This window comes from Fukomys damarensis, unplaced genomic scaffold (genome assembly GCF_012274545.1).
Source record: "Fukomys damarensis isolate Sample0158 unplaced genomic scaffold, DMR_v1.0_HiC HiC_scaffold_17, whole genome shotgun sequence".
NCBI classification, from domain to species: Eukaryota; Metazoa; Chordata; class Mammalia; order Rodentia; family Bathyergidae; genus Fukomys; species Fukomys damarensis.
In genome coordinates this window covers 67944360-67959549 of record NW_022900929.1, presented here as the reverse complement: position 1 = coordinate 67959549, position 15190 = coordinate 67944360, and the positions used below count along the sequence as shown (strand labels likewise).

General features: G+C 35.7%; 1 protein-coding gene across 3 annotated transcripts in view; it reads left to right on the top strand.

Annotated features, from left to right (window-relative positions):
* The window catches only part of Mdga2 (MAM domain containing glycosylphosphatidylinositol anchor 2), a 736020-nt gene that overhangs the window by 439372 nt on the left and 281458 nt on the right, over positions 1-15190 (top strand). For all 3 annotated transcript variants that reach the window (XR_781932.3, XM_010632607.3, XM_010632608.3), the window contains one exon: positions 14012-14208. Coding sequence is in view for 1 of the 3 variants with exons in the window: in XM_010632607.3 (XP_010630909.1) it covers positions 14012-14208 (197 nt within the window). In the remaining 2 variants the exon portion in view is untranslated. The remainder of the gene's footprint in view (positions 1-14011; positions 14209-15190) is intronic.

The following is a 15190-nucleotide window of genomic DNA, read 5'->3' as shown; positions in this document are numbered from 1 at the left end:
GACGCTTTCTAACAGGAAGTCAGATGTACGATCCCCATGCTTCAGTCATCTCCGAAAGGCCTGTCCATGAGCCTTTGGGGACATTCTTGTTCTAAATAATAACAGATTTGGAATAAAGAGTGACATTTTCAGGACAGAAACTAATATACAAATACTAAATATTTCAGACAAAAGATTACATAAAGTTGAAAAATTGAATTTGTAGCTGCGCTTGCTAAAATTCCTAAAATTATTGAACTCATACTAAATATGAGAAAACACACCTTAGGTTATAAAATAAAAATTTTTCAATCTAAAGAGAAAAAAGAAAACACATGGTCAAAAAGGATTTAAAAAGTTCTGAGGGGCTGGAGATTTAGTTCAGTGGTTCTGCCACCTGCCTCGCAAGTGCAAGGAACCGAGTTTGATACCAAGTACCAAAAAACAAACAAACAAAAAGAGTTCTGCACCCAATTACTCATTTGTGATGCCAGAAGGTAGGAAATAGTGGAATATTATCTATAGGTTATGAAAGGAATCCATAACCAGTGGCCATGCGATTGACATTGAGAGCAAAAAATGAAGCACAACAGCACCAAAGTAGTTGGTGTGCAAGAATTCAGTAAAAGTATCACCTAATTTGCCATCAGAATTGTACAGTCTATGAGACTGAAAGGGAAAAATGAATGAACCCAACACGGACCAGGGATGTCTGTGGGACTGAGGTAGGGGAGTGTTTAAATCTAATGGATATGAATTGGCAGCTTGAATGCGAATCCCAGTGCAACTATTTAAACTGAGGACCAGGAGTATAAGAGAAATATAAAAACAATGAAAGCAAAACTTAGGAGTTGAAGCTGAGGTGAAAGAAAATGGGAAATAGTATTAGGTTATCTACAAGATGCATAGAGGCAAGGAATTGGGGTCAGTTCCTGTCCTGAAGCTTACCCAAAAATCTTATTTACATGAAGGGAAAATGGAGACACTAACCACTTTGGGTAAGGAAAAGACCTCTCCATGGGTACAGTCACAACTTCATTCATATATTTGGGGAGAGTATATGTAGAAAACCTTGAATGTTCATATATAAAGATGTGTAGGACACAAGTTCTAGCCATAATAAAAGTAAAAAGTACGGAGGTGACCACACAATTTATTCTGTTTGAACAATTTAAAACACATTTTAACTTCTCTTTTGAAGAGAAATTAGGAAGCCAATTAAATACCATCTAGAAGGCAACTAACCAGATGTTTTGATGTAAAAATCTATGGACACTAAAAAATGCCTATTTCAGTGGAAAATGTATAGCTCAAAATTCTTTTGTTATTAAAATGAAAATATAACAAATTAACAGTCATTTTGTAATTCAGAAAATAAATGAGTTAAGTAAATTAAAACAATAGAATTAGTAAAGAAAAAGCCGAACATAGTTTAGTAGCAAAGATAAGTGGAAAAATTTAGAAACACAAATCTAAGCATTTAAAAAGGCAAATAGATATGATGAGACTCTTGTAATTATTACTAAATAAAAATAAAGGAAGCAGGAGTATTCCCAATTCACAACAAAGAAACAATCTTAAATTATGCTTTTAAATGCAGAATAGATCACAGCATTAAGAGATACTTCAAGTAGCACTTATGAATATGGATGGATTTTCTGTAAAATTTAAATTTCTAAATATTGCCCAAAGAGCAGTGCCAAGTGGAAAAAAAATGCTTTGGGTAATATTACAAACATGCTTGGATATCCATCATCTGATGATGGCTCCAGGATAGATGAGCTTCTGAGTTTTTGCTTAAAATTAAAAGAAAACTGTAAGCTCAATGCGTAATTTCAATGGAATTTTCTGCTTCTGTGTATATGGTCTTAATTTAAGTAAAAGAACATAATGTAGCCATTAACTCCAAGGCAGCACCTGAGAATAACCAAGAAAGTGTGAAATTGAACAGCAGCGTGGAGCTGGGACAGGAAGAAGTTTTCTTAATAGAATTCAGAGGATAAAAATTGATACCACATCAATCTGGTTTTGCATATGAATACACAAATTCATAAAACAGATAAACCAGAAGAGCTTCAACTATGTGAGGCTTTTAATATACAATGAAATTGAGGTTCCATTATTTGTGATAAAATAGGTATTAAATGTTGCTGCTGCTACTGTACAAATGTGCGAAAGGAAATAAAATTAAATCTCAAAATTCAATTGTAAATGCAGAAAAGACTTCATGTGAAACCTAGGTGGAGAAAGACATACTTCACCATGTTACCAACCAAAGATATACAAAAAGGCAGTCATATATCACTATATAAAAATTAAATTGCATCATCTATGAAAAGATTCATTACATAAAATTTATAAAAAGTAAAATAATATGATTTATCATAAAAGGATTTCTTTAAAAGATTTTTAAAGGAAATGACAACTAAGCTAAATAAAAACACAAAATAAATAAATATGAATTTTAAAAGTATATAAGGTCATTTAAGAAATCGAAGACACTCAAATTTTCTAGAAATCAGGAAAGTACCATCTATAATCGAAGTGAGCTATCATCTTACAAAGTGTTCAAAAATTTAAGAAAGCAGAAAAAAACCCATCATGACAGATTTGCAGAGAGTGAGACCTGTGTGGCTCTGGTGAAATGTCTATTCCTTCTGGAAGGGAACTTTAGACAAAAGCAGTTACAAATACCTACAAGCAAGCTTCCTAGCTATCTGAATTTTTCCTATCAAAACAACGTCATTTGTAGGCAAATGTATGTACCTTGAGACCATGATGTTAAGTGAAATAAACCAGACACACAAGCTTCAATATCACATGGTTTCTCTTATGTGAAAAAAATGAAACCATAAATAAGGAGCAAAATAAAAGAAAGGCAATGGGAGGTAAATAGATAGATCTTTCTAAAGTGGGAAGAGATTAAGAGATGGAGGAAGGGGGAAAAAGGAGTGAAAAGGGATGAAAACGATGCCCACGAACCAACTCCATGCGAGGAATTTAAACGTGTGCTGCAGACATGTCCTAATAAATAAATAATATTTGTGACGCCAAGTTAAAGGCGCATATCTGGAGATAGTTAATATAGCATTGTTTCCAGTGGCAAACAAAAACAAAAACAAAAAACACCTAAAAGTAGCATAAATGCCCATAGTGAGTGATATAATCCTATGGCAGTGCCGATAGGAGTGACTGTGTAAATTATCATATGTACATGATGGGGAATATGGTACAGCAGTTTTTATAAAAGCAATAATAATTTTATGTGAAAATTTTTATGAATAATTTTATGTGAAAAAAATTGAGAAAAGATGTTACTGGATTTTAAAAGTACCTTAGATACAGTCACACATTTATGCATACTGCCTTTATCTGTATGAATACATGAGTTTAAGGGAAAGCAGAGTAATGAGATGTCAACATGAGAAAGTAAATTTATGAAAGAAGAAATGGGAATGGGAAGAAAGGATTAAGTAGACAAAAAATAATATTCAATATGTGTACACGAATTATACTTAAGCATGTCAATGTACTTAACGTGCTGACACTCTTGTGCTCCCTCTTTTTATATACTTGCACATGCATAAAAACATGCATGTACATAAAGTCTGTGTGCCTCTTGGTCTCATTTTCCACAATCTGATAGAAAATTAATGGGGAGGGGGTAAAGAAAATGCCTACAGTTGTATTTCTGAGCCATGTAAAAGTTTAAAAATTCCTCAGAGTGATATGCAGAACCATCAAGATAATATCACCTAAGAGTTACAAACCTATAGTTAGAAGTTTGTGTGTGTGTGTGTGTGTGTGTGTGTGCATGTTTTTCTAAATGCACTGCATTCTAAATTGTTTGAGTAGATGACTAAGAGTAAAATTTCACACACGAATAAGCCTAACTTTTATAGTAGCCTCACACCTACAAGTGTTTGACTTGCAGAAGTTGGCTGTATTTACTTTGGCGATTTTTCTTTTATGAGTTTTCAGACCAAATTAGTCACTGTTCAAAAATCACCATGCAGGAAATTATACAAAACCTTCTTATCAACTTTTGCACCACATTCCCCATTGATTTATTAAACAAAACAGGGCTTTCAAATTGGTCTCTGTAGAATGTGCTACAAGTCATTGAAGGTGGTACTTTACTTATAATAAAGCTGTATATCTAAATGATTTAATTATTGTCTGCTTTGCACGACTTCAGGATCACTTCATTTTATTCAGTTTGTGGTAATTTACAGACATATGGGTATAGTTAACATTATCTACTGATGTGTGCATGTATCCTATAATTATACAGACAAATTTATGTCCCTATATTGATAAAGTAATATACTCTACCAGGTTTAGTGCCTCCAAGAATATCGAGTAGCTATTTTCCTTAAGCAAACACATTTTCATATTTTCTGTATAGGATTTTTGAGATTTCTGGAACTTCCCAGGGGGGACAATGACATCCAATACCATATTTAGTATTTCTTTGCCATTTGGGTTTTCACATTCATTTGGTTTAATTCAAAGATTAAAGACAGAAGAATTGGACCGAATGATAGAATAAATCCCTGTGGGTAATGAGCTTCAGCTGTGGTTATGTTTTAGATTAATCGATTATTTACCTTGTAACTACACCCATGATTTCAGCTACAGCTAAGCACGATAGATCATAAGCGTATATCGATTGTACCAATGCATGTGGGAAGGTGAGGTCACTGTTTCGTGTTGCTAGTGTACCCCTGATAGAAGAGCGAACTAGATTAACAAGTGCTTCCAAGATTTAGTTAACCAAACTCAAAGACTGCTTAGTGTGCAACAATGAAATGTGGATGAATGAAGTTACAAGAGAATGTCTACCTTTTGATGTAATATAGGGAGGGGTAACTAGAAGAAAGGGAGCTTTAATAAAAATTTCCTGAAAAGTAGGCATGTACCACTGACAGAAGACATCTTAAATAATGTTGAGCCATAAAACCCCATCTAAAACTTGTACTAGTAACATTATTTATTACCATTCATAATCGTTATTTAATTATTTATTAAAATGTAATAGTTTCAACCACTGACCACTTCTCTGAAGCTTCCTGTGCCTTTTTTTTTTTTTTTTTTTTTTTTTTTTTTTTTTTTTTATTTTCTGTTTTGTTTGTTTTTTTTTTTTTTTTTTTTTTTTTTTTTTTTTTTTGCTACAAACTGGCTCTTCCCCCATCTGAGTTCAAATATGCATTTCTTAGTTTAGGGAAAAGCAAAGCAAGGACAAAACAAAGCAAGACTCCTTGGATCGCACGCTGTCTTCTAACTGCCTCCTCTTGTCAGAGCCAAATTGCTTGAAAGGATTATTCCCCTTAACCTCATCATGCATCTCCTTACTTTCAAGCTGTAACAATATCACTGGCAAAGGACACTAGTGACCTATTTCCTGTTAAATGAGAAGTCACCGTCCGGTTCTGTTCCTAACTTGACTTCTTTTCGTCATTTATTCTGTTTTCCAACCCCTTCGTCGCTGTGAAAGTGCTTTGAGAATTTATTTTCTTTATCACTGATTCATTTGGACCCTGCCTCTCCTGTCGTTTTTTCCTCTGTGTTTCTCTCAAAGACGTCACTTCTTTTTGGCTGCATGAGGTATTGCCCAGGACTCCTTTGTTCAGTGTCTTTTTTCCCTTCTTTCTTTCTGTACACTCCCTGAGCAGTCCGTCCCACACACAGCATACTGATGAATCCCAAATCCACATCTGTAGTCCAGACTTCTCATTCTGATTCCAGGTCATGTGCATAGCCCCAGAAGACCCACAGGTGCTTGGCCGTCAGTGTGATCCACATGGAACTACCACTCCCCTCCTTCACAACCTCCTCTCACCACAGCCGATGGCCAGATACAGTTTTCATTTAACGCTTCATGTTTCCGTGAAAGCAATATCTCTCCACCCACCAAAGCCAGTTTCTAAGACCTCTTAACTGCTACCGATCAGCCCTCCATTCATCTAACTGGTCTCCCAGTTCAGTTCATTGAATCCTCTTCTTGCCCATTGACGTGGCTTTATTTAAAATTGCTCATCACTATTCATCGCAGTCATTACAGCCACTTTATTATGAACCTTGTGAATTTTTTGTCACCTCCAGAATTCTCATCCAGAAATAACCTATTATGATCTTTGCAAAATGAAACCTTATTGTCTGAAAAAACAATATGAGACTGATCTTCGTTATCATCAATGTTGCCACGAATGATTTGCTCCGTTTTAATCTCTCAATATTCCTATTATATTACTGCTTTCTGACTTCCTAATTTCTCTTCCTAATTTCACTGAGTTTATAATATCTGGATTTTCTCAGTATCTCTGAACTTCACAAATACCATTTCCCACAAATCACATATCTCACTCTTCAGAATTCAGAATTCATTTCACACATCATCTTTTTACAAAGTCTTTATTCTCAGGGTTGGCTCACATTGCTATGGGCTTCTTCATCTAATCATGTTGTGTCTTGGCATACTGTTCATCTCTCCTTTTTAAAGTGTTGGCTCATGAATCATAGACTACTCATAAACTGAGTGGTTTGTGTCATGCCGTGATATTGTAGATACGCAAAGCTATGCATGTAACTAATGGGCACACAAATGCTTGCCTAATTTGATTATAACACGCACCCTTACTGGATGTAAATTGGAAAATTAATCTCTTTGCAAAAAAAAATGAGTTTTCTATAAAGGTAGATATAGCTGGCGTACAAAAATGTCTGATTTAATATATGTACTCAATAAATTTTTTGGTACCACGAATCGAACTCAGAACCTTGCACTTGCCAGGCAAGCATGGTGTGGCTGAGCTATATCCTTAGCCCTGTCCTAAAGAAATCAATCAATAATTTGTATCCTGTGTTGTAAATGTTACATCTTAAAATCCTAAAAGAGCTCATGAATTCCTGGTAAAAGTAAAAGTAGGCAAGAAGATAATTCTTTTAGGCTTACAAAGAAAAACTGTGGGGGGAATTCAGATTGTCATGGAATATTTCCCTTGCCATTGCTAGTTGAAACTTCCTTAAGCTATAAATTATTTTGGGAGACTTAACTGTTTCTAGAATTAAAGAAGGTGATTGTAATTTTTACATTTTCTTAAATGATTTTAATCTGACAGAGTATGACATATTTAATCAGAAAAACAAAGATTCAAGAAATGTATTTCGGTTATAAAGAGGTACCTGCTGAATTTAAGGTTAAAAATGAATTCTCTTTTTTTAGTTTTTATAAGTACATGTTTGCAGAAGTGAATTTTCTTAGACCTTTGTTTTACAACATACATGGGTCACCTTGCTGATAACTGACAGTGATCATAATCTTAGTAAAAGAGTAATCTTTCTTTAAACTAATTAATGAGCTCATTATTGAACATTATTTTGCTTTTTAACACTAAAGTTTATTATATGAACACTGAATATAATGATATATTTTATAGAAAATTATGAGTTATAACCTTAAGACAAATATTCATATGTCCAATAATATATTCTGTGATTTATATCACTTTATAAATGTTAAAATTTTGACCATATTTAAGTATCAAAAATCATACTCTCTTTACTTTGGAGAATATTTTGCCTTTGCCATTGAATTATAATTTCCAGACCTTTGGATTTCACCCATCTAGCCTTTTTTATTTTTAAAAAGATGTAAATACTAACATAATATTAGCAATAACAGAAAATAATCCAGTATGGATTTATAATATCGTGAAGGCCAGCTATGTAAATATTAACTATTAAATAAAGAGATCTGATATTTCTTGAAATATGTATAAAGACTGAAGATAATTGTACATGATAATATTAAGATCCTTGGATAAAACCATGTAATAGGTACACTGTCTAAATCCTGGGGGTGTTAGAAGACACGGGCTTTCATGTGATTCCCTCTTATGAAATTATTATCTGGAAAGAGCTACCTTACCCGAGATGGAGCCTCTTCATCAGAAGTCCTCTTTAGTAACATAGTGATGCTCTTTGAAATAAATTATAGAAGCTCGGTTCAGATCATCCAGGACCTTTGTAACAGTGCCTCACAGTTTAATTCCTCTCAATATGTAGTCCAACATTTTGGTTTGTGCACCAGCATAGCATGTGACCCTGAGGACAATTCTTACTACATTTCTTAAATGCATGTGTTTGTCAAAGAATCTGATTTCCAAGGAGCCCATTCCAGATGGTGGGAGGAACTTGCTTGGAAAACAGAATTCTAGAGATGCAGCCAACTACCCAGCTGGCTGGTACTGAGGCCTCCTTTTCTAATAGGTATAGAACCCTTGACTGCAATAACAGTGCATTGTTAAAAGCTTCATCTACAAGGATAGAAACCAGAGAAAGGAATTCAATGGAAAGTAATAACTAAAAAAAAAGGGAATCAGTTTCTTCTGGGCTCCAATTATACAGTGTACAAAAGATGAAAGGGTGAGTGTCATTAATCATTATTTGAGGTGATAGATGAGAATATGATCTCTTTAGAAAAAAACAAAGAGATTCTTGTTTCAAAGTGTGACAGAGATTCAGGAAGCTTGCTTCAGCAAAGCCAGAGTCTGAACCCAAGGTGGGGAAAATGGAATCATATCTTGAGGAACAGGATACTGTGGGTTTGTGAATTTAAATACCTTGAAATTTCAGATCTCCCTGAATCTTCTGGCCCTATAGAATGGCCCGTTCCTCCCAGTCCGAAGCTATCATTTTTACATTGATTTAAATGATATAAAAATGCTTTCCCTTTGAGCTAACACATATCCTCAGGATATGATCTCTACCGCCACTTCTGGCCACTGGATCAGTATGTAGCACCAATAGATAACAGTGTGAGACAATGGAATTGTTAGATCTTTAACGGAAGAGAAAGACTTGCGCAAAATGGACTGCAGACTCTAGCCATTGTTTAATGGTAGGAGTTAGGATGGTACCATATGTATGGAACTGGACACTGAGGCTGAGGGATGACATAATTGTCTTTCTAATCAGCTCATTAGTAGTATATTTGATTTCATTAATATTACAACTAAACTAACACATACAAGCACTATAGATGCTCAAGAAATAGAAACAGTATGAACAATCTTACCGAATGAAAAATAAAATTGAAAAAGACTGGAGATGAAGAATGAGATAAAATGAGTTTAGAGAAAAAGAGTCTATATGGTAAACTTCACCTTGATATGAGACTTAATAACTTTGACTCTGGGAAGTCTTAGCGGTCTTCACTAATTAGGTATAAATGCAAGAACTGCTGAGCAGGCAGCAGCAAACAAAACCAACACACAAAAAACCCCAGAAGATTCAGTGATCTAAACATGCTAAGGTGCATTATCAGGTCAAGTCTACAAATATCATCAGCTCATTTTATTCTACACAAAGGCTGGGGACACCTCATTGACTAAAGCCAATTAGAACGCCCTGAATCAGGCATCCTCAGAAGCTCAGTGATGACTTCTAGAGGCGAATGTCGATGTTATTACAGAATGAAGAACTGAAAATGTAAATCGGGTTCAAATGGTATAATTGGGAGTGTGAAACAGGAAGAAATGGCTAAAGGGGAAGTGGAAAGGGGAAGGAAAAGGAAATAAAGGAAGAGAAAAAATGTGAAAAAAGGAAAAAAAGAATCTAGCTCTTGATAGTAATGGCAATGACAGTATCTCAAAATAATAAAGGCTAAGTGACAGTGCTTCATGTCACACATAAAGTGAGCATAAGTGTGTTAATGAGCAGCTAATTTGAATGCATCCAGGACTCTAAACTTACATAGATCTATGGATACAGTTAATAGAACACATCATTCCCAGGGACAGTCACGAAACTATTGTAAAAATCTACAGAACTAAAGTAAGTCAAATATGCATGATCAAGAGCCTGGATAGAGACATCTAATAAAGATTCATGATTCTTGCCAATTTCTAACCGGAGGCAGTTTTCAGACCTTGAACTCATTTCCCTGAAGGGAAGCTGAATCCCTAGGAAGAACCCTGCAAGGCTCTGTTGAGCATGCGTGATGGCGACTCTCTAAGTTCTCTCTGTGAGATTCTGCACCCACTTCCTTGTGTAGACATCTACTGTTGCAGCATTTTGAGGATTGTCACCATGGGGTCCAAGTTGACGTGATATCTAGGATTGCACAGTGCACTAGTTACCATAGGGTTATCTTGTCTTAGCATCTACCTAAAATTTCCAACTTAATGCAATGATCAGATGGCCTCTTGACAGGGCAACTGAGTCTTGGAGAGATAACATCCAGTGAGAGGAAGATGTTATCCGCTGGGATGAAGTTTAATCCTAAATCAATGACCATTATTATATGATGTTTTATTTTTCTGTAAAATACACATAGGTCCAAGAATCAAGCGGTGACCTCACTTACTACCATCTCATCCCATGACCCACTTGGGGAATCTACACTTCTCTTCCCGCATCTCTGAGCTTTGCCAGTTTAGAGTCTCAGTTCCCAGAAAGGAAAATCGCTTTTACTAAGTGACTCAGCAAGAGCCCCATTAATCTTTAAGCATGAATGTTATTCAGCCACTTAGTTTCCCGTGTCAGGAAACAGCAGATAAGAAGAGTCACTGTCCTGGCAGGAGTAAGTAGCCTATGGGTTCTGCGGGAGGTAGGGCTGTTGTTACATAGTGAGGTAGTAAAGAATGTGTTTGACACCTCGTCGATCCATGGGTCATCTCGGTGTTCTCTCCTTCGATTTTGTGGTAAATACATGAGTGCATCAGCCATGGCCTTAGAAGGGTATAGTGACCAAGATCTCATATTTCTCAGTGACAAAACTCTACTAACACCAGTAGGGAAGTCCTTAAGAAAGATGCACTAGCCCGTGGTACAAGGAATGTAGGACAGTAGTGGTCGAGGAGATTATGAATAGCATCCTGTCACTGTGCCTTCTGAAAAATCTTCCCAGGAAAGGAAATTAGCCAGAATCCTGGATTAGTGTTCCCCCTTAGAATTGTCATCCCCAGCCAGGGACTCTGAGTGGATGCTGTAGTGCACTAACCCCATCCCCTCCTCAAGAACAAACTTCTCCTTCCTCCAGCAGCTGGTGGCTACCAGCTCATTCCCTTTCTAGAGATTTTCCTGAGCCCAATAAAACCAGGCTTTTCCAAGGCTGTACTCTTTGGTGAGAAGCAACACAAATGGAGTAGCTGCCTCCTGTCACTGTGTAGAAGGCTTAGACACTTTGCCCGAGGGCAGGGCATCTCTGAGGGGGCATCATAGCTCCAGAACTTCCCCAGAGCTACTGAGACCTGTGTTGCAGCTGTAGTATAGTTCAGCTCTCCCCCTACCCAATCCTCCTTCCTTCACTCCCCCAAGGTTGACCTAGGAGCTCCTACCTACACACTTCCTGCATCTCTCAACATCCCTTTTCTCATCTGACCTAAGGTAAATCTGAATATTCATAACACACTTAGAAATCGTGGAATACATAAAATAGATTAAAATCGATTGTGACATTAAGGTTTGTGTCTACACACACACACAACTACGTATAACTTCCCCAAAGAAAATATTTTTTTACCAGCCATGCCATTATTTTGCTTGTGCAATGTTGTTTGGGCCGGTTAGTTTTTAATTCTAAAGAGACGAAATTCACTTGAGAATATCATGAAGTAGAAATTCCTAAACATAATGAATCTGGCGGATAACACAGCCAGTAGAATGTTCAGTGGGCTTTGTCACGGGATGAGATTCTCGCGAGACCAGTGTCACCAAACACAGCCAGACCAGGGAAGAGCATGTTGAGCCAGTTGCTTAGATTTAGTCTGTTTCTGACCAAGCCTGCTGACACCCACCCTAGCAAGAGAACAGCTAAGAGCACTTCAATAACTTTATTTTTGGAAAGTGTATCACTGTTGACCATTCGCCACCCAAGGATACTCACCGTTGTTACGTTTGCTTACTGATTATCAGCCAAGTGTTTTTTTGCTACGCTTTTTGGCTTCACAATTTTGTCCTTACATCCTACTACAGCTTATGTCTTCTGAACAAAACAAAACAAAACAAAACAAAACAAAAAAAACAGGGATTAAGAGACATTAGATTTTGACCAAGAAGAAAATGATATTTTCTATAATAAGCTTACAGTGACTTTTTTCAGTTCAATGAAATACAGTGAAATGCCTCTAGGATTTATATACGAGATGCTAATCACTGAATTGACTGTGATATATTTGGAAAACTTGTAAACTTTCATGATAATGATTCTAGAATCTCTAAAGAGACCAACTTATCAAGACCAGATAGCATGTACATCCCTGCACAGTTAATAGAGTGAATTTTAAGTGAAAATTCCTTAAACTTTACCAGAAAGCAGCAGTTGTTCTGTAAATTTACACTACTAAAATTAGAGGCCTTTGAGGTAGCTGTGAAAAGATTCTAATGTTGGAAGAAGAAAAAAAAAACTCTTTAGAATGTTGCAAAAGTAGAAATACTGTTAAGCAGTTCACTTCAAATAATACTTTTTTTATAATATGGGGTAAATTGTCTCCTTTGATTCCTTGGGGCAGCTATTACTTCACTACTTTTGTTGGTTTTGTGTCATGTTCTGCATTAAAAAAAGTCTTTTCTAGCAACATTGCCTTTTAAATAGATGGAGTGGCACATGCTCACACAGTTTATTACTCTTACGTCCATATAACTGTAGTAGCTTTTCTTCAAGCTTTCATGTAAAAGTGCTTGTCACATGGAAGCATTTGGTAGCCTAAAGAAATGGCCAAGTGACCTATTTGTACCTATTTATAATGAGAGTTGAGTGCATTATGAATTGATGAGATAACAGCAAGAAGACATGAAATCAACAGGAGTTACTTAAATGAGACCCTCATAGTGATAATATAATTAATAATAATTCTGATAGCTACCTTTTGTTGAGAATTTACTATGCACCTATCTCATTTAATCCTCAACAGCCTGAATAATAGGGTGCCATTACTGTTCCCATTTTACTGATAAGAGAATTGAAGGTCACAAACATTAAAAAACCTCTGATCATTACAAAGCAGAAAGAGTAAAAGTGAAATTAACATCACAATGAATACGTGTATATACTGTTTATTCTGCCACATGAGACTAGAGCTTATTGTTGTCTAAGACAAGTACACTTCTGAATTTCCCCTCCTCTTTTGCTCTACCAGGTGCTGGAAAACGAGGATCCATTAGCTATATTTATCTGGGAGTGCCTCTATTTATATTAAAGCTTTACTGGGAGTTTTACTAAGCAACATTCATCCTTTATTCCTTTACATATTATCTTTGGCTACTTGTATACCACAAATGTGTAAATGCGTTTTTGACACAGTAATCATGTGACCAATGGACCCATAAAATTTACAAATTGATCTTTTTCCAGAAAATTCTAAACCCTACGGGGGATAGTCCTTTAAAATGTATGTAAAATGTCACATTTTTTTTTATAGTATTCAGCAATAGAAATATCAGTGCCTTTTAATAGAGCCTTCTGTTGGCACATTTCGAATTAGCAAATCTAACCTAAGATGTGAAATCTGAGATGAGAGTAAAATTTAACTCAGCTCAAGATCATGTTTAATTATACAGAGTATAATTGTAAACATAATCCTTTTATTTTAAACATATTGATTATTTGTAAGAGATAAGAGAAGTACACTATGAAAAAGAGTCAATTGAGTTGCACGACATTGATGTTTGCGTCACTTTTGATTTCTCTGGTTCATTGTTTTGTCTAAACTCCTCTAAATGAGAGGTGTGAATGTTGATCACTCTCATGGAGCTGTTACGTATGGCTGCTGGCAAGGAGACTGAATATGCAAGGTCATTTGTTTCATCTCAACACACAGAGATCTGAAGAAATAACGTTTGTATTTGTTCTTATCATTGAAACTTTCTTTGAAAATGAATTCCGCAAGTTCAGTGAAAGAAATGAACCCAGGGATAAGCAATACCATTGATAAGGAACATGCATCGTTGGTTAGTGCTATCCGTGTAAGGCACCTTGAAAGCCATGCGATTCATGATGTTGAAACTTGGTTATTTGTATTTCTTCTAGATTTGGATGATCCGGTAGTAACTGTTCACCAGAGTATAGGTGAAGCTAAAGAACAGTTTTACTATGAGAGAACAGTATTCCTCCGCTGCGTTGCCAATTCCAATCCACCTGTTCGGTACAGCTGGAGACGGGGCCAGGAGGTGTTACTTCAAGGATCTGATAAAGGAGTTGAGATTTACGAACCCTTCTTTACGCAGGTGAGTGTCAAAGCATAGTACTTCCAACCCATGCTACCAGAAGACTTTCCTAATGAAGGCACCAGGCAAAATTACAGCTATGTAAACATAAAATTTGGGGGCCAGTGATTTAGTTCAGTTCGGTGGTTCCACCGCCTGCCTTGCAAGCGCAAGGTCCCAAGTTCAATTTTTCTTATATGTAGCAAATTTGAACTATTAACCCTTGAAAGGGTCTTCTGATTTAATGTATTCTAATTTATATTTCTTTATCCATAGACTTACCTCATGAAGTATGTAATTAATTATACATTTAACTGATCAATTTGGTTTCTGTGGCAACCTTTCCTTTCTTAAAGGCGTTATTTTAATTTCTCAAATTGTGATGGTAAATTATTTTTAAGAAAGAAATTTGAAAGTTATTTGGCTTTGGATTCAGGAAATATCTATCTTTAATTTCCATTAAAATTTGTTTAAACTTAGTTTAGAACTAACGCCTTAATTATGTGAAAAATGAAAATATTAGTGATTCATTAAGAGTCAATAAGAAATAATTTACATGGAGTGAATATGTGATAAAATAGTAGTATAATAATATATTCAGAATGGAGAATTGATAATTCTAGGGGAAGTCATTGAAATTTGTGGAAATATTTGAAAGGTATTAATACAGCTTTACTGATGCTTTGAAAGAAGCACAAATCTTAGTTAATAAAGAAGTTTTAAACTGAAAACAATGTTTCTTGGGCCAATGTTTAAAAGAATTATGAGCTGAGTGTGGTGGCACAGGCCCGTAAGCCCAGCACTTGGAAAGCTGAAGCAGGGTGATTGCCGAGAGTTCAAGGCCAGTCTCTCCTACATAGCAAGCTGAAGTCCAGCCTGAACTCAGAACGAGATTCTATTAAAAAAAATTAGGACCAAAACTAAAATTAATGAATATATTTCTCCTCCTCCTCCTTCTTCTTCTTCCTTTTTTTTTTTTTTTTTTTTTTTTTTTTTTTTTTTT